General features: G+C 43.3%; 1 protein-coding gene across 1 annotated transcript; it reads right to left on the bottom strand.

Moving 5' to 3' along the window:
* Positions 1-30: 30 nt before the first annotated feature.
* Positions 31-19,603, bottom strand: PPM1G (protein phosphatase, Mg2+/Mn2+ dependent 1G). The gene is made up of 10 exons (XM_059893366.1): positions 19,294-19,603; positions 5,273-5,342; positions 4,716-4,801; positions 4,240-4,372; positions 3,158-3,573; positions 2,434-2,568; positions 1,872-2,106; positions 1,357-1,486; positions 957-1,059; positions 31-640 (listed from the first exon to the last, which is right to left on the bottom strand). Exons 1-10 carry the CDS (start codon positions 19,417-19,419, stop codon positions 434-436), a joined length of 1,641 nt encoding a protein of 546 aa, XP_059749349.1. The 5' UTR covers positions 19,420-19,603; the 3' UTR covers positions 31-433.
* Between the last annotated feature and the right edge of the window lie 387 nt (positions 19,604-19,990).

Genomic DNA, 19,990 nt, shown 5'->3' with positions numbered 1-19,990 from the left:
AGCAGAGAAAAAAGGACACCATGGGCACGATTAGGTTTTGGCCTTTAGTCTGAAAAAGTGTTGACTGAAAGTGTACAACAGAGAGCGGGTACAAGCGGCTGGGGGCCATGGAGCCGCCAATAAAAAAGAATGTCCTTAAATAAAGTTCACAGAGTAAAAACCAGAACCACCAGTCCTTCCCTCCAACACAACAGAGCACAGGCACAGAACCGGTGATGAGCCCCAAGGAGCAAGGAGGTGGCTGGGGAGGACAGCAGAGGCTCCCAGGCTGCTGTGTGGAGGGAGAGCCCTCTTTGGAATGGGCTGAGCAAAGCCACCCAGCTCCCCCTGCACACCTCATAACCACTGCTAAGGCTAAAGGAAAAAGACAAAACTCAGTCTCAGTCTGGAGGGCTCAGAAAACAGTCTAGGTGGGCAGGGGTCTGGACAACCGCTAGTCCCGCTTGGCCTTCTTCTTGTTGTCACTGTTGCCATTTTCTTCAGCCTCCTCAGTAGAGAGCACCTCCTCCTGTTTCCGCTTGCCACTCTCTGGCTGAAGCGCTGCTGTGTTTCGGGGCTTGAAGCAAATGATGATGCAGGTCATGTTGTCACATCCTGTACCGTCCCCAGAAGTGTCTGGTGCCAGGCACTGATCCAGCAGCTACAAAAGGGATGGGGTAGCTCAGCTTCAGGATTTGAAAACCTTCCTGGGAACCTAAAGTCTCAAAGGGCTGGCCTTGCTGAGACAGGGTGGCAGAAGGAGGGGAACGGGCAACAGGTGTCACAAAACAGGCCACTTGCTAGTGCATGAGGCATAAGGATAAGTCAGGGAAATGAGGGAAAGGGAAACTTTCTAGTCAGAGTTTAGTATCTGTCAGTAATTAGTGATACTCCCAGGCTCTGGTCTTAACTCAGGCCAAAAGAGAAAACCTTGGATACACAGACCAGACACCTTCTCTCCTCTACCTGGGACTTACCTCTTCCACGATGGATGACAATAACCGAAGTTCCCCATTTTCATCACGCTGGCTGATCTTCGATTGAATAAAGTCTATAACTTCCTGGCTGCTCATCACATTCCTGGGGTCAAAAACAACAGTAAGAATCTTCTTTAGTCCCAGCAAGGCAGAGTAGAGGATAGAGGTCACAGATGGCTCAGGCCAACGTAAACACCCACAGAGACTTTTCTCAGCTTTGCCTTAGGTTTGGGGGTCTTGACACCAAGCTGCTGCCTATCTAGGCTCTAATTCTAGAGCAGCCTGAGAAAAGGGGCTGACTACAGCCATTAGAAGGAAGATAAAGCAGCTCAGAGCCCTAGAAGAGAAGTAATGCTGCAGGGGAAAAAAGGGAATTTTAGGGTGTCCCGCCAGTGCTTACCAGATGCCATCACAGGCAATGACCATGAATTCGTGATCGTCAGTGAGAGTCAGCACCTTGATGTCAGGAAGGGCCGAAATCATCTGTTCCTCAGGTGGCAAGTTCTTGTTTCTCTTGTAGAAGTGGTCTCCTGAAGTAAAGGAATGGATGGTTGATGAGTAAGTAGTTTGAGCACTTCGCACAGATTTGTGTTTGAGGCCAGTCAAACCCTGCCATTTATTTCCCTTCTTTACAAAGTTCCATAATCTAGTGGAATGGAGAAGTGAGGTCTAGTTTTTCTGGTTTCAACCCTATCTTTGGGTTGCTGAACCTTAGGTCAGTCACTAACCTGTTTTTTCATCATCTAGAAATGATACCTATTTTACCTATTTCATAGAGATGATTAAGGGACATAGGTAGTAGATACAAAAATACTTGGAAAGATAAAAAGGCCATGAAGATTAAAGTTTGCTATAGGTAGTCTGGAACAGAGAACAAGACCCCAGAAGTTTTTCCCATAGTTTCTTGGCCCTTACCAATGGCTCTGGAGAGGTTGAGGCCACCATTGACTCGCCCATCCATGGTGACCTTGCCACCAGCATTCTTGATGCGTGCTAGCTCCACTTCATCCTCCGGTTTGTGGTCATAGGACATGTCTAAAGCTTTGCCAGCCTCAGACACCACACAGCGGGAGTCTCCTGCATTGGCTACAATCAACTGCTTCCCTCGTATCAGAGCCACCACTGCTGTTGTACCACTGTCAGAGCCAGGCTTAAAAGGAAGAAAGGGACCATCATGGGAGCTTCTGGACACCAGCTCTAATCATTCCCCTATGTCTTCTCATCTCACTAGGACCACCAAGAGCACTTTAACAGACAAGAGGAGCATAGATTTAATCTTTCCAGATATAGCATGCTCTCGCCCTTTTCTGAGATAATTCTACCCGAAAGGCCTAATTCCCCTTGCAGAGTAAATCCCTCCATGACCATGACTTCAGTGCTAAGATAGGAAGGGGACCCTTCTCCCAAAATCAAAATCAGAGAATTCACACTTGGCCTCTTGGCTTTCCAGACTCATTGCCCTCCTTTCCCCACACACCTCCTCTTTGCCTTCCATCCCAGGCACCATCATCTCCTCTTCTTCCTCATCCTCTTCAGCCTCCTCAGTGTCATCCTCGTCTTCCTCATTCTCTGCCTCTTCACTGCTGTAGCCATCTTCTTCCTCACTGCATTCCTGCCAGAGGGACAATCCCAGGCTACTGGGACTGAGATGACCTCCTTGCCCCCTCCCCCCAACTCACGCTCAGAACCAAGAGGCCCTGACTGAACATATAGATCCTTAAAACACTGAAAGATGCAAATACATGATCATGATGGAAAAATGTGGAGGACGGGGGAGAGGACTAGGATGGATATAACTAATATCCTGAACTAGGTTCAGCGGTCACTAGCAGGAAACCTCGGGGAAGGCCAGAGCTGCTAGCCAAAAGCACCTTCCAGGCAACATGACCAGAAAATAAGTTGCCCAGAAAAAGAAACACCCACATATCCAAAGTAATAACCACCAACGTCTTGTTCTCTCTCTAGGAGACAGACTCTGAAAGGCCAGAACTAGATCTGTTTGTTACAATGTCAACAAAGGAAGAGGTTAAGAGGGCTAATGGTACCCGTGTTGGTGGAGATAATGAATTAAAAAAAAGCTTAGACTGTAGGTGGGGGATGATGTCAAAATAGGAGACAGAAAAGAGTAGAAAGCTATGCACGGCGACCAACCAGGCCCTCTCTACAACTTCAACATCTATCTGCCCCCACTGGGCCCTTACCTCGCTGTCTTCCTCCTCCTCCTCCGCCTCATCTGACTCATCCTCACTGTCCTCAAAGAACTTGGACTTAGCAACTCGAGGCAGCTTGTCGGAGGCTGAAGAGCAGGAAGGCCCAGCCTCACCAGTGGGAGTGCCAGGCTCCCCACCTTGGCCTGCCTCAGTCCCACATTCCGAGTTGGAGGAAAGGCCCGTGTGAGCCTTGGCTGTGGGGCCATTTTCCTCTGAAGAAGTTTCCCTAGATGGGTCCCCAGGTCCTGCCTCCCCATTGAGGCCCTGGGACCCTGGTTCCTCGCCTGTCCCAGCTCCAGATTTGCTGTGGGGAGCACCCTTGTGACAGTTCTGCCCGTAGCGTGTCAGCAGCTCTTCAATAGTCATGGTAGCCTCTTCATGCAGCAGTGCAGCCTCCTCATTGTCCACTGCAGGGGAGAGGCTAAATCAGCACCCCATGCCAGACTCCTCATGGCATCAGTCCCTTACTACCTCCACAGCCCTTGCAACCTGAGTTCCAACTTCCCCACCACCTCCCACTCCTAAGGCTCCTGTCACTTATCAAATCTCAGAAGAACAGCCCTTTGCTCCCTTTTCCTCAAGTAACATCAGCCTCCAGAGACTTCCTTTGGTCTTTGTCTTGCACTCCCTTCTTAGTCAAAGGAATACTAGTTACTATATGTGTTCCCTATCACCTCTCGTTTTTTATTGGTAAGTTGGAAACCCTAACCTGGCTGAGGACCCAGGAAATCCACAATGCTCCTAGTCCAGGCCTAGGCTTAATGACTGGCTGCTATGGCTAAAGGCAGCTCCAGTCTTAAAAAAAATCACATAAACATTAAAATGAACCAGAAAGACCCAATTGCAATGACAAAAGATGATGTATATAAAAATGCTTACAACACTGTGAACTCAACAAAGGTTAATCCTCTCTCTCCTTTTCATAACCACCTGTAGTACAGGAGATTCTTTAACATGAGGATTTCCCAGGTCCCTGGGAAGCCATCTTTCAGAATTGACACACAACTAATATGTATTAAAGAACAGTTCTTTAATATGCCAATTTCCTCTCAAACAAAAGATGCCACACTCACCATCATCTTCATCAGCTACTTTTTCTTTTTCATCCTCATCCTCAGTGGGTCGCCCTGCAATCTGCGCCAGCTCCTTAATGACTTCCTCAGTGGTCAGTTTGGCATCGATAGCCAGGAAGGCATCTTCCAAAGCCTGAATATAATCAAACTAGTATGAGGCAAGTGTAGGAAGAAGTACGTGGGTACAAAATGAACTGCCTATACACAAGCCTGGGCACGAGGATGAGATGCAAATTAGAGTGTGATCCACCAAGCTGTGAGACACTCACAGACAAATAAAAAAACAGTTTAGAGACTTAGGAATCAATAAGGTAGCTCTAAAAAGGATCAAGTGGGAATAAGCTCATTTTAGGTACGGAATTCTTTAAGAAATACAGTAAGAAGAAGCTGGGTGGCAATGAAAAAGGAAAAGCCAAGGACTGGAAAAAAAGGGAAAGTCTGCAGAAATGGAGAATGAACAGTGTGGGAAGACAGACCTTCTGTAGCTTGCCTTCTTTGTAGGCCTTCTGATCTTTGATGATATCAGGAAGATATTTGGCACAGTACAAGGCAACTTCCTCCCCTAGAACAAAGGTAAAGTCACCCAGAGCATAGCTTCGCACACACAGAAAGTGATATAATATCAGCACACCATTCTAGAGTGAACCCCAAGGATTGAGAAGATGAATATCTTAGCACAACTGAAACCTATTTAAAAGACAATGTTTTGGGAAGTTCTGACCAAGAAAATGGATTTCACCATCACCTCTCTCAGGGCTATATTAATATATCCCATGTCTTTTCTCGCCTGTATACTTAGTTTTCAGTGAAAAAGAGATAAATGCTAATGTAGGAAGAGGCTTCTTGGATTAAAACAAGGCCTTGTGAGATTAAGAACCAATGCACTATCCTCCTGGGAAGGACGAATGGCAGAATAGAGAAAAACAGAACTAGGCAGGAAATTATATCTGAGGACCAGAACCCTGGAAAGTAAAAGAACAAAGGACCTGGAAGTGGGGTCCTAGAATGTTACCATATGATCTGCTAAAGTTACCTCCATGTCCATCGTAGACAGAAAACATAGCTGTCTCACTGTCCAGCTCAGGAATACAGTTGTGAGCATCCTAGGAAAAAGAGCATAATCATCATTTCTTAAGGTCAAAGGGTATTCTTCCTTGTGCACCTCAGGTCATTAAGGATTGCCTTCACACCTTAATCGCACTAACCTTTCCCTGGCTGACCTATATGGCCTAGAAATAAGAAAGGAAGATGGGATGATAAATAAGAACAGTACACAGGAGGGAGAAAGGAAGGGAGGGGGAGAAAGGAAAGGAAGGAGGGAGGGAAGAAGGGAAAGAGATGAATCAGGTCACTACCTCTGCAGTCTAGCAGCCTCAGCCTAGGAGATCTCAGTCCAGATGGCAGAATGTTTGGCTGTTGGAACTCTAGATCTGACCCTTTTGGATTTGTGGCAACTATGGGAAGCACCAGAATAAAGGATCTTTAAAGTCACTTCCAGACCCATTCTATGAATCAGTGAACTTAAAGGAAGAAAATGTTAGGGAAGATAGCAAAAAGCGACCTGAGGGCATTACCGACCTAAAAAGTTTCTAGGAGAATCCTGAGACAGCCGGAGTGAAAGCACTAGAAATTGGTAAAGCTACATACACTTAATACTCCCCACCCCCCAAAAACCACCATCTAAACAAATTACTCCCCTTTTCTCTTAAAGTTTAACTCATTTAAGAAGTTACCCCCAAGGCTAGGCGGAGGATGTATTTACAAAAGAATATCTTTCCAACAAATAGTTATTAAACTACACACAGTGGAATTTACAATGCCCCATTAAATCAGCCATCCCATCTCCTATCCCCAGCTGGAACTGAGATACCATTTAACTCTGAAGGCACAGCACACCTGAAGAGAAATTTGCAATGGTCCTGCTACACGAACATTTTATTTGGGAGGCTGGGCTTGATCAAATTCTTCTATTAATAAAACTGCTACCCCAAACTAATATTACTGGCTAAGCCAAAGTTCAGGCAAGACTGTCAGACCTAGATAAAAGGGTACCGCCGCTTACCCTGCCCCATCTTGGACAACAACCCAACCTTCCTTTCAGGTATTCTCTACAGACAAAAAGGATATAATTAGCTATTTACTTTGATTAATTAGTAAAGTTAATAGTTCTCCTTTGTCTTTCAGGTATTAGTATTTAAAAATTTCTAATTATATTAATAGTCAGGAGACCTGAGTGTAGTAGTTCTGTTGTCACTAAAATAAGACTATTCCTTCATTATACAAGTCTAGAATATAAAACTTAGGGGGTTTCCCTGGTGGCGCAGTGGCTGAGAATCCGCCTGCCAAGGCAGGGGACACGGATTTGATCCCTGGGCCGGGAAGATCCCACATGCCGCGGAGCAACTAAGCCCGTGCACCACAACTACTGAGCCTGTGTGCCGCAACTACTGAAGCCCACACACCTAGAGACCGTGCTCCGCAACAAGAGAAGCCACCGCAACGAGAAGCCCGCGCACCGCAACTATAGAGAGCCCACGCGCAGCAAAGAAGACCCAACTCAGCCAAAAATAAATAAAACAAAAAACCAAAAACTTAGGGTTTTAAAGTAGGGAAGAAGAGCACTGAAAAGGAGCTACTCTTTCTTGTATTTCCCTCTGATTGTCTCCAGGAGAAAGTGCCCCAGAAGCTAATGGGCGTCCACAGAAGGCCTTTGATGGCCTATCTATGGCCATTGACACGACTACCTCTTAGCCTCATCCCCAAGATCTAGAAGAACACCACACACCAAAGGTCATCTTCTGCCTCTCTCCCTCTTCCAACCGCTCTCTCACCAGCCACACTGACCTCCCATCCCTCTAGACCAGGGTTTATCTTACTGGGCCTTCCTCTCCTATCACCAACATCTTAGCACTTTCTTGCCTTTTATGATTGTCTTTTACCACAGCATCCTCTACAGTGGTTCTCAGACTTTAATGTGCCTAAGAATTCATTTGTTCATTCATTCATTCATCAAATATCTGAGTATCCATTATGTGCTAGTATGTGTTCTGGGTGCTCAGGATGTATCAGTGAACAAAATAAAGACCCACACTTCATAAAACACTTATATTCTAGTGAGGAATATAGACAACAAACACAGTAAATAGGTAAATCATATAGAATGATGGCATAATTCACATAGAAAGATGGTAGTGCTATGAAATAAAGAAAAAGTGAGAAGGGATGGGTTAGATGACAAAAGCAGTGAGAGAATCGGCATGGGACACAGTATAGCACAGGTATGCTAAACCCATAAGAAACTGTACCTCAGCCGTCACTACCTTGGTCATGCTGTGAGTGTCTGATTAGTTTCAGCAAAACAGTTGTGTCACATTAATGTTGATTTTAATTCTGTTGATTTTGTAGTTTGGTTTGTTGGCATGTAATTTATGTCCAGTTCTATGTTTGTACACATATAAGTAACATTACATTAAAAACATTTTAGTGAATACTGGAGATCCACAAATATTGCTTTCCTTAAAAAAAACCAAAAAACAAAACACACACACACAAAAAATCCATGGAAGATCTCCAAGATATTTTGTTAAATAAAACAAAGTGCATAATGATATATTTAGTAAGCTGCTTTCTGTATAGGCGGGAGCATAGGAATAGACATTTGTCTTCTCATACTTTAATACTACAAGGACACACAGAAAACTAATAAAAGTAAACTGTGGGAGGGCATGAGGGCGCAGACTGATGGGAGCAAGACTTAAGCATGGGAATGTTTACTTTTTCAAAAGTAAATGAAATGTCTTTTTAAAAAGACTCAATATATGCTAAAATTTGAGAGGCTGGTCCAACTAATTTCACTTTTTTGGTAGACGAGAGAGGAGCACTCTTCCTGTCCACTGCTTCCCAGTGGAACAAGAGAATCAACTGGTCTTTCTCTGTCCTGTAACGCACTCTAAATCACAGCTGTATCATCTCTTTTTTTTTAAATAGATCTTTATTGGAGTATAATTGCTTCACAATACTGTGTTAGTTTCTGTTGCACAACAAAGTGAATCAGCCATATGCATACACATGTCCCCATATCCCCTCCCTCTTGAGCTTCCCTCCCATCCTCCCTATCCCACCCCTCCAGGTCATCGCAAAGCATCGAGCCGATCTCCCTGTGCTGTGCTGCTGCTTCCCACCAGCCAACTATTTTACATTCGGTAGTGTACATATGTCGATGCTACTCTCATTTCGCCCCAGCTTCCCCCTCCCACCCCATGTTCCCAAGTCCATTCTCTATGTCTACCTCTTTATTCCTGCCCTGTAACTAGGTTCATCAGTACCATTTTTCTGTTTTCTTTTAGATTCCATATATATGCGTTAGCATACGGTATTTGTTTTTCTCTTTCTGACTTACTTCACTCTGTATGACAGACTCTAGGTTCATCCACCTCACTACAAATAACTCAGTTTCGTTTCTTTTTATGGCTGAGTAATATTCCATTGTATATATGTGTCACATCTTCTTTATCCATTCATCTGTTGATGGACATTTAGGTTGGTGTACTATCTCTTTTGAACCCACACCTCTATTTAAAAAAATCTTTTTGACTTCTCATCTGTTCCTCACAAGATCATGTGACTTTGAAGCAGATCTAGCAACAGTGAACACAGGAAAAAATATTTAACCTCAATAGTAATCAAAGAAATAAACATTAAAAAACCAAGGAATTATCCTTTTGTGCAAATGAGAATGATGAAAAAGATTAATAGTATCCAGTAATAATACGAGTGAAGATAAAAACACATTCTCATGTACTCTGATCAAACAGGAATATAAATTACTAGTTTTCCTGGAGGGCAATTTGGTAATATGTACCACAATGTGCATGTCTTTTGATCTAGTAATTTGACTTCTAAAAGTTTATTTTATGGGAGTACTGACACAAGGAAACAAAGATATGAAGAATGTTCATTACAGCATTACTTATAATAAAAAATAATTATAACCATCTAAATTTCCATGAATAGATTAGATTACAAACAGTACATCCCTCCAATGGAATATATGCAGCTCTTAGAAATGATGAATATGTATTCATTTAGAAATGAGTTCACAATATATTGTGATAAAAAGCAAAAAATAAAGTATCTATGTATATGTTAGAAGTCTAAGATCACACATCAAACTCAGTGGAGGGTGAAATCTGAGTAATAATTATATCCTACTTTTCAAGATTTTTATTTTTATACAATTAGCCATATCGTTCCATTCTGAATAATGACCACAACAAAAGAAACCTATGATTGTCCTTAAGCTGCCAAGCTACCATATACTGTGTGATCTCTGGTCAGCTATCTATTGATGTGCCTCAATTTTACCCTCTATAGTATGGAATAAGAATATCTACATTACTCGTATCATCACAGGACTATCATGATGCTGATGTAAAACATGTAAAAATTCTTTGTAAACTGGAACGTAATATATAAGTATACATATTCTGCTCTGAAATTTAGTACCTGGTTCACATTTGTCTTCTCTATCCTTTGTCTCAAAGAGGAATGCCCACAATAAAGATTCATCTTATACCTCGAGGTCTCAGTTCCTAGAACCACTCCACATTACCTTCTCCTCCACTTCTTGGTGAGGTTTTGGATCTATATCACTTGGAACTGCTCTACCTTCTCTAAGCACTTCAATTTCCCCCTTATATCTTCAATCATAGCTTCCATACCTTTACCTTTGTCTCTCTCTCTGTCCTCTTCTGAGTCAGAGCTAAGTATTGCATATTTCAACTCTGTCTCTTAGCAATCTAGAAAAACTCATCCAACCTTGTATAACCCGACCAAATGCTTTCTTCACACTTGAACCCGAGCCACTAAGTATCGCTAGTCATAAAATGTCATGAAATCATGTTGATTGTGGTGACTACTTCCATTTAGCACTTTTTTCTCTATTCTGCATTGACTCTTAAATATATTAACCACAGTCAGTCACAAACCTTTCCCACATTATTCAAGCTCTCAATGTTATTTTCCTTTCACTCATAGCAGATGAGCTAACCTCTTACTTTACTTAGATCAAGGTCTTATTTCAAGATCTACCTCATCTTCCCTATTCTAACTCAAAATTTCTCCATAGCTGTATCTAACATCTCCTTCACTTCTGCCTCAGAAGCAATATTTCTCCTCTCTCTTTTTTAATAAATTTATTTATTTATTTTTGGCTACGTTAGGTCTTCGTTGCTGCGCGCAGGCTTTCTCCAGTTGTGTCAAGTGGGCTTCTCACTGCGGTGGCTTCTCTTGCTGCGGAGCACTGGCTCTATGTGTGCAGGCTTCAGTAGCTGTGGCACGTGGGCTCAGTAGTTGTGGCTTACGAGCTCTAGAGTGCAGGATCAGTAGTTGTGGCACACGGGATTAGCTGCTCCGTGGCATGTGGGATCTTCCCGGCTCAGGGTTTGAACCCGTGTCCCCTGCATTGGCAGGTGGATTCTTAACCACTGCCACCAGGGAAGTCCCTCTCCTCTCTTTCTAGATTAACGTTTCCTCTTAAACTCAAACCCTTCTCCTTCAGAATCATACTTCACGAAGCAGGCAATCACTATAACAGCAATCCCAATAGCCATTTTGCAGGCTTCATTCTCCCCAACCGCTGTATGTAATTAAATAGTACAAACCACGTCAGCTTTCTCAAAAGTTCTCTTGGGTTCTGTAAAGAACTGTAGTTCTATACCTCCAATTGCCTGTTTCTACAGGATATCCCTTCTCCACCTCAAACTTAACATATGTAAACAGGAACTTAGCAGTCTCCAAAAAAATCAAAGCTTCCCCTACATGTCTTATTTCTGTCAATGGAATCTTAACTGTCCTAGGCAACACCTAATATCAGTCCTCCTTGACTTCCTGGCTGTCTTCCACCAACCACTACTGAGTCCTGCTGACTTTTCCCTCGTAACTGTGATCCTGGATTACTTTATTCTTAATGGTATTTTAACTCCTCTCCAATCTCTACTCTCTGCCCCCTGTAATCCAGCCTACATACATCCAGCTGCCAGATTAATCTCCCTTATATAACATTTTATTGCTAGGCCCTTCAATGGACTCTACTGCATTAGATTAATTCCATACAAGTTACTGGCAATTTAAGGCACTCAGTAATCATTCCTATCCATCTCCATAACCTAGTCTCTTTAACTCATACCATTCCCCAAAAGAAACTACTCTTGACACTCTTGATACTGAACACCCTACCCCAGCAAAGTAGTAAGTATGCCTGCTTCAGTCTTTCCTCCTATCCTTTCTTCTAATACTTTTTCTTCTCCCACTTTCCTCCTCCCCATTTGTTACCATTTATACTCTTTCCTAAAGGTCCAGTTAGTCTCACCACCTCCAAGAGATATTTCTTCATCACACCAATACTCTGTGATCATTCCCCACCCGAACTCTTAACATTTATTGCTTCTACCAATAATTTGGCATTCAGCATATGCTATCTTGTATTGTTATCCAACATTCCATAGGGGAAAAGGGAGTCCTAGGTCCAAAACAGCATGAAAACAGATTGTCTTAAATTTCTTTACAGCGCTGGGGCCTAACAGTATGTTTTGTAACACAGCAGGATGTTTGCTTATGATGGTGAGTTCCCAGCTGCCTCAGAACAAATATCTTAGGGATACCTCCTCCTTCATTTACTACCCAAAACCTAACGTTGTATCATAACACAATAACCACTGAGATGGTACGAAAGAAATGATGCAGAATACACAGATCACCTGAATAAGGGCTCTTAGGTCTTGCCTTACTAAATTATATATCACACAGCACCTTCTGACCTTCTAGACACCAGTGGATCTGCTATTAATAAAGACCTGGTTATCTTTCCTGATGTCAATTTCCTAAGGTTACAAATACATCCACAAAGGCTCCTGTGTCACTTGATCAATCATTTAGATTTATGATACTTAAATTTATCTAAATCTTTGCAATTCAAGATAAAACTTTTGAAGGTGCTTGGAAAGGGAACTACATTTTTGGTTTTAAAAAGTCATGTATTGGGCTTCCCTGGTGGTGCAGTGGTTGAGAATCTGCCTGCCAGTGCAGGGGATACGGGTTCGAGCCCTGGTCTGGGAAGATCCCACATGCCACGGAGCAACTGGGCCCGTGAGCCACGACTACTGTGCCTGCGCGTCTGGAGCCTGTGCTCCGCAACAAGAGAGGCCGCGACAGTGAGAGGCCCGTGCACCGCGATGAAGAGTGGCTCCCGCTTGCCGCAACTAGAGAAAGCCCTCGCACAGAAACTAAGACCCAACACAGCAAAAATTAAATAAATAAATAAATAAATAAATAAATAAAAATTTATTTTAAAAAAAAGTCATGTATTACTGTCTGACTTTTAAAATTATATGCATGTATTACCACTGTGCTACGGACTGAATGTTTTGTGTCTTCCTAACATTCCTATGTTGAAACTTCAGGGCCAAAGTGATGGTATTTGGAGGTAGGGCCTTTGGGAGGCAATTAAGTCACGAGGGAGGAGCCCTCATGAATGAAATTAGTGCCCTTATAAAAGACCCCAGAGAGGTCCTCTGCCTTGTGAGGACACAGCTAAAACACAGCCACTATGAACCAAGAAGTGGGCCCTCTCCAGACACCTTGATCTTAAGCTTCCCATTAGGGTCTCAAAGAGATATTTACACACCCATGTTCATAGCAGCTTTGTTCACAAGAGCCAAAAAGTAAAAAAACCCACGTGTTCATCAACAGATGAATGGATAAACAAAATGTGGTATATACATACAAAGGAACATCAAGCCTTAAAAAGAAAGGAAATTCTGACACATGCTATAACATGGATGAACGTTGAGGACATTATGCTATGTGAAATAAGCCAGTCATCAAGACAAATCTGTCTTTATATGAGGTACCCAGACTAGTCAAATTCATAGAGACAGAAAGTAGAACAGTGGTTGTCAGGGGCTGGGGGAAGGGGGAATGGGGAGTGGTTCAATGGGTATAGAGTTTCAGTTTTGCAAGATGAAAAGAATTCTGGAGACTGGTTGCACAACAATGTGAATTTACTTAACGCTACTGAACTGCACGTTTTAAATGGTTAAGATGGTAAATTTTATGTTATGTGTATCTTACCAAACAAACTTCCTACAAAGAAAAGCCCAGTGTCAGATGGCATCACTGGTGAGTTCTACCAAATATTTAAAGACTAATTAATAGCAATTCTTCACAAACTCTTCCAAAGTACAGAAGATGGGGTGACACTTCCCAACTCATTCTATGAGGCCAGTATTATCCTGATACCAAAACCAGACAGACATCGCAAGAAAACTATAGACTTAATATCATTAAGATAGTAATACTCATCAATAGATCTACAAATTCAGAGCAATTCCTATCAAAATCCCAGATGCCTTTTGTACTGAAACTGACAAGCTGATCCTAAAGCTCATATGGAAATACGAGGGACCCAGAAAAGAAGAAACAAGAAAAAGAACAAAGCTGGAAGACTTGTACTTCCCAACTTCAAAACCACAAAGCTATAGTAACCAAGACAGCGTGGTACATAGATCAATGGAATGGAATTAAGAGTCCAGAAATAAACCCTCATATTTATGGTCAATTGATCTTAAACAATGATGCCAAGATAATTCAGAAAGGGAAAAGAATACGCTTCTTAACAAATGATGGGGACTTCCCTGGTGGTCCAGTGGTTACGAATCTGCCTTCCAATGAAGGGGATGCAGGTTCGATCCCTGGTCAGGGAACTAAGATCCCACATGCCGCGGGGCAACTAAGCCCTGAGCTGCAAAGCCCGTGCGCTCTAGAGCCCATGCGCCACAACTAAAGAGAAGCCCACACGCTGCAACTAAGACCCGATGCAGCCAAATAAATAAATAAATACCTAAAAAAACAAAAAACAAAAACAAACGACGCTGGGACGAACACATATCCAGATGTAAAAGTTTGAACTTGGAACCCTTCTTTACACCATACACAAAAATTAACTCAAAATGGATCACAGACCTAAATGTAAGAGCCAAAACTATAAAACTCTTAACACTGGACTTCATCAAAATTAAAAACTTTTGTGCTTCAAAGGACACCAACAGGGGCTTCCCTGGCAGTCCAGTGGTTAAGACTCTGCACTTCTACTGCAGGGGAGCACGGGTTCGATCCCTGGTTGGGGAACTAAGATCCTGCAAGCCCACATGCTACTCGGCATAGCCAAAAAAAAAAAAAAAAAAATGGACAAAGGATCTGAACAGCCATTTCTCCAAGGATACAGAAACGGCCAATAAGCACAAGGAAAAATGCTCAAACATCATTAGCCATCACGGAAATACAATCAAAACTACAATGAAATACCATTTCACACCCACCAGAATGGCTATAACTGGAGGAAAAAAAAAAAGATAACAGGTGTAGGGAGGAGGTAGAGAAACTGACACCCTCATATACTGCTGGTAGAAATGTAAAATGGAGCAACCACTTTGGAAAATAGTTAGGCAGTTCCTTAAAATGTTAAACGCGGAGTTACTATATGACCCAGCAATTCTACTCCTAGGAATATACTCAAGAGAAATAAAACTTATTTCCACACAAAAATCTGAACATGAATATTCATAGCACCATTATTCATAAGAGCCAAAACGTGGAAGTCCAAACCACCATCAACTGATGGATGAATAAACAAAATGTGCATACAATGGAAGATTATTCAGTCATAAAAAGGAATGAAGTACTGATTGATTCACGGTACAATCTGGATGACCCTTAAAAATGTTGTTTAGGGGCTTCCCTGGCGGCACAGTGGTTAAGAATCCTCCTGTCAATGCAGGGGACACGGGTTCGAGCCCTGGTCCGGGAAGATCCCACATGCCACGGAGCAACTAAGCCCATGTGCCACAACTACTGAGCCTGCGCTCTAGAGCCCACGAGCCACAACTATTGAGCCTGCACGCCACAATTACTGAAGCCCGCGTGCCTAGAGTCCGTGCTCCGCAACAAGAGAAGCCACCGCAATGAGAAGCCCGCGCACTGCAATGAAGAGTAGCCCCAGCTCACTGCAACTAGCGAAAGCCGGCGCGCAGCAACGAAGACGCAACGCAGCCAAAAATAAATAAATTAAATATATATATATATATATATATATATATATATATTGTTTAGTAAAAAGCAACCAGACATAAAAGGTGACATATTTATATGAAATGTTCAGAATAAACAAATCCATAAGACACAATGTAAATTAGTGGTTGCCAGGGGTTAGAGGAGGGGGGATAGGGAGTGACTAATAATGGCCACAATATTTCTTTTTCGGGTGATGAAAATGTTCTAAAATTAATAGTGGTGATGGCGGCACAACTCTGTGAGTATAATAACTATTGAAATGTACACTTTAAATGGATATGGTACCTGAATTATATCTCGATACAGTTGTTTAAAGAGGGACCTGTATATACATTTTCAAGTACTATGCATGATTAAAAGTTGATACACTCCATCTCTGAACTAGACTTAGAGGGAAACAGAAAACAACTCCACTGGAATTGGTACTCAGTTCACAGTGTATCATTAAACATCAGTGATGCTTTCAGTTCTAAAGATTTGTGCTTCCAGACAGCACAATTTTAATGGCAGCTAACAGTGGCAAGAACTACTGATCAGATCTGTCAAATTTCTACATTCAAATTCAAGCCCTTACCTCTCAAAGTATAATTCCAAGATGGTAACCCAATAGAGGGTCAGGGGTTCAGAAGCAGTATTAACTGCTAGGGGATTGGGCAACAGAAATAATGTAAGATATTCTTGAAATCTTGAGAAATAAGTTCTGACTGTAACTTACAGTTGCTTGAAAACTTACAAAGGAATAGTATAGTAGAAAAAAATTTCTCCATATTAATGGACATGCATTTGATATCATTTCATGCTACCTTTGAATTGTAAAGAATAGGAACTGCATGCTGATCAAAAAGAATGCCCTTTTATGAAAGTTGCTTAACTGTATCCTAGACAAAGGAATTCTTATCTGGTTCAGTAAGTAAAAAGTGCTTTAAGCTACAGATGAGACACTAATCTGAGGTACAAACAATAAATGGTCTTCAGCCTCAGATGCCCTCTCTCAAGTGCAACCCCACAGCATGCTTGTGGTATCTCATTTTATATCTCCCCTATTAATATAATGATTGAAACTATCATGCATGTATCTTTAAGAACTTTCTGCTCAACATTATCTACATTCAATTCTAGATGACTCTCTGTGACCACTAATAAGCCAGCTTCTATATGGCAATAAACAGCTAGCCTACTCAAATTTATACTCTAGGTATTGATGCTGCCTTTAAAAGGGACAAATATAAGATATATATATATATATCTATATATATATATCTCCTAATTCCCCACAGGAAGCAATTTTGTCACTTCCACAGAACCTCATAACCAAAAACTAAAAGTACTCTAGTCTCTTTGAGACTACATCAACTAAAACTGTTTTCAGATTGGACTTCTCATTAGACATCAGAAACTCAGAGCCTTTCCATATATATTTCTCAGGCACCCTTCCACAACCTACCTGTTAACCCCCAAAATACATACCTCAACCAGCTTGAGGGTCCCTCCAAACCATGGAGAAGGAAGAAGGGAAGGGAACATCAACTGTGGTATTTTGATTACCCCTCCTCAAAACACCCTGGTTCCACAGCAAAAGGGGCTGGAGAGAGGCAGAAAGTATAAAATGCCAGCTATTGATAGTTGCCATTCTTGCCTCAAGAGAAGGGATAAAACAGTACTCTCTAAGGCTGACTATACATCAGTCAGGATTTCAGTAACCTTTATAATGTGTATGGGTGTGATAAACTTACCTCAACTAAATCATTAGGACCAGGCAAATAAGGTCAATAGAATTAATAAACTGGTGAAATTCAGCCCTAAAGGTTAAGAGTAACAGGAGTACACTTTCGGAAAAGGTAAGATTCACTCAACAGGCTAGAAGTCAGTTCTTTTCTTGCCATAGCAAAGAAACTATGTTATACTGCAGGGAGAAAGGAAACAAAGCCAGAAGCAAAAGTATCAATGCAGCAGAACAGGATCCCAAACAGGACTTCAAGAAGATTTGATTGGGTATACTTAACTATTCAAACAAAGGGAAATTCAGAAACCGCACAATAAGATTTTAAAACCCTAAGTGGTTATCTCTCAGGAGGAAGATTAGGATCTAAGGAATAGTCTAGCAAGATCTCTACAAACCAAACAGCCCCTGATGAAAACAGTTATGTTCTAATTACCAGAGGAGAAGCCAAAAATAAAGGGAAATGCCCTGCAGAGAAAGAAGAAGCAAACAGTACAGAATCACTGGGCAAAAGACTTGGAAAACTGATTATCCAAGCAACTCAACTCATAAAGAAAACTAGAAAGAGTAACAAAGAAGTGGAACAACCACAGCAGAGAGGAAAGTGGAAACTATGGAATGAGAAACCCAAAGGAAAAGCCTTACTGTGACATGAGATAGTCACCTCAAATCTTACAATATTAACAGAAAATGCCATAGAACTGGAACCTCCAAATTACCAACTAACCCAAACCCCAGATTGACAGCGAAGCTACATCCAGATATTTCTACCAGCCAGACAATTACACTTACCAAGCACCCAGTAAACTCAATACTGTGCACCATAGAGAAATATAAATGCTTTATTTCAGGATGACACAGATGAGAACAGTGTGTAGTATAGGTCTTGAACAATTTTCATCCTACAGATTCTTTCCACCAAGGCACAAGTATCCTAATCTCTCTGGGCGTCGGTTTTTGAGCTGTAAAATGTGGTGAGATGAACTATATAGGATCCTCTCCATTCCTGAGATTTTAAGCATATGATAAAGTCTGCCGTGGGTATAAAATTTGAGTCTGAGAACAAACCATTTAAGTTTATACTGTCATTCCAGAGCTAACCACAGGGAGGAGTGAGGGATTTGAAGAAATTCCCAAGGGAGACTTTTGGCTGTTACCTGAAGCCCACCTAGTAAGTGGATAAACCTTCGATCCCAGACATAATAGAGCATTTCCCTGGCTCCTCTGCCTAGACCTCACAAAACTCTTCACAAAAACACGTCTTACACATGTCTTTCTTCCTTTCCCTCCTACCATAGTTTTCTCTGTTCTCCTTTGTAGTTTCACACCCATTTGCCCAACACTACTCCTTTTTATCCAGAATTTTTCCATTTTTCCCTTTTATCGATAGTAAATTTTTCTATAAAAGAAAAATCAGTTCTCTGTAGGTTAAGAAAAAAAAAGTTGATGAAATGACTGAAAATCAAGGAAACTATAAGCTACAACAAGCACAGGTAAAATGACAATTACTAAGTTTTAGAGAAATTCCGAGTGAGAAAAAAACATCAGGCATAATTTTAAAAGAAATTATAGTGACTGACACAGTTCAAGGCTTCCAAAGGCCAAGAAAGGCCGTGAAAGAATACAAACGAGTGACAACTCTCGGAGGTCAAGTCAAACCTCTGAAATTAACATGTGGTGCCCAGGGCCAGGCATATAGGTATTAAGATTTTGAAGCGGACTATTTGCCTGGCTTCCTTTCCTGTCAAACTCCTCGTCCAAAGACGCCTCACACATCACATTTTTTATTTTTAAGTACAATCATTCACATCTATCCGCCTCTCTCTAGCAAAAATCAATGGATAAATAGTCCCTCTCTTCATCTTTACTCCCACATTAAACCTCACACCGTTTACGAGCCTGGAGGGCTGGTTTGTCACGAGAGGATGGCGCGAAGGCACGGGGAGGTCGGTCAGTGGGCGGAAGGTGCCTCTCCCCACATGGCCGAGCCCTCGCCGCCAAGCTGGCCACCGTCACACGGTCTCCTAGCACCGGCAGCTCCCTCTCGGCCCCGGCTCCGCTCTCGCTGTCGCCCCCCAATTTGCCGCTGCGGTCACAGGCTCTCGATTCGGACCCTTCCCCGGGGATGACCCCATCCCCCCCCGGCTCCCTTTCTCCGTCAGGTTCCCGCCCTACAGCCGTCAGCCTATGGGCCCCTCCCGCCTCACCTCCATGGAGACGCGCCAGCCTTGCATGGCGGAGAAGCCGTAGGGCAGCGGCAGCCGCGAGGCGCCGGTGCCGACCCCGTCCCCGGAGCACTTCACCGTGTTGGGCTGGGAGAGGTAGGCACCCATGGCGGCGGCTGACCGGCGGCCTCAGGGGCAGGCGAACGGAGCGCGACCCGTGCCGGCGCCGGAGCCGGAGCCCCGGGTGCGCGCGCGGCAGGAGCGGGCCCGGCTGCGCGGCCAACGCAACGTGCCGGTGAAAGGCGCGAGGCGGCCCAGGAGGCGGTAACGGGACCGGAGCAGAGAGGGAGCGGAAGCGGAAACGGCGCCGCTTCAGACCCCGCCCGGACGGCGCGGCGCGGCGCGGCGCTGGGGGCAGTCATTTCCTTAGCAACTCGCCCCGCCCGCGGGGACAACGGCCCGCCCAACCGCCCTCCCGCGAGATTGGCGCGGCCACGCCCACCAACGGCCGCGGCCTCCTTGGGGCAGCGTGGGACGTTGCTCCTCGCCAGTGTCTGTCCTCAACCGTCCCCCACTGTCCCCCGCCTCCGCTCCCCTACCCCGGCCTCTCGCGTTTTGTCTGAAGCTCTTTTGTGCGGGACCTGGCACTTCCGGTTCATCCTCCAGCGTGTCAGTTCACTCTCCACCGCGCCCTTAGACTCCCTCAAACCCCGCCCCGTACGGTTCAATTAAAGTTGAC

The sequence above is a fragment of the Balaenoptera ricei genome, chromosome 13 (genome assembly GCF_028023285.1).
Source record: "Balaenoptera ricei isolate mBalRic1 chromosome 13, mBalRic1.hap2, whole genome shotgun sequence".
Taxonomy (NCBI): domain Eukaryota; kingdom Metazoa; phylum Chordata; class Mammalia; order Artiodactyla; family Balaenopteridae; genus Balaenoptera; species Balaenoptera ricei.
The sequence above is the reverse complement of the archived record's forward strand: the minus strand, read 5'-3'. Positions and strand labels throughout refer to the sequence as shown.

Bases quoted from the DNA above. Each gene is read 5' to 3' on its own strand.
- PPM1G (XM_059893366.1), bottom strand. From the start codon at position 19,419: ATGGGTGCCTACCTCTCCCAGCCCAACACGGTGAAGTGCTCCGGGGAC. The intron at 2,107-2,433 runs GTGTGTGGGGAA...CTTCCTTTTAAG, and splicing joins GGATGGAAGGCAAAGAGGAG to CCTGGCTCTGACAGTGGTAC. The intron at 1,487-1,871 runs GTAAGGGCCAAG...CCTTTACTTCAG, and splicing joins CAACCTCTCCAGAGCCATTG to GAGACCACTTCTACAAGAGA.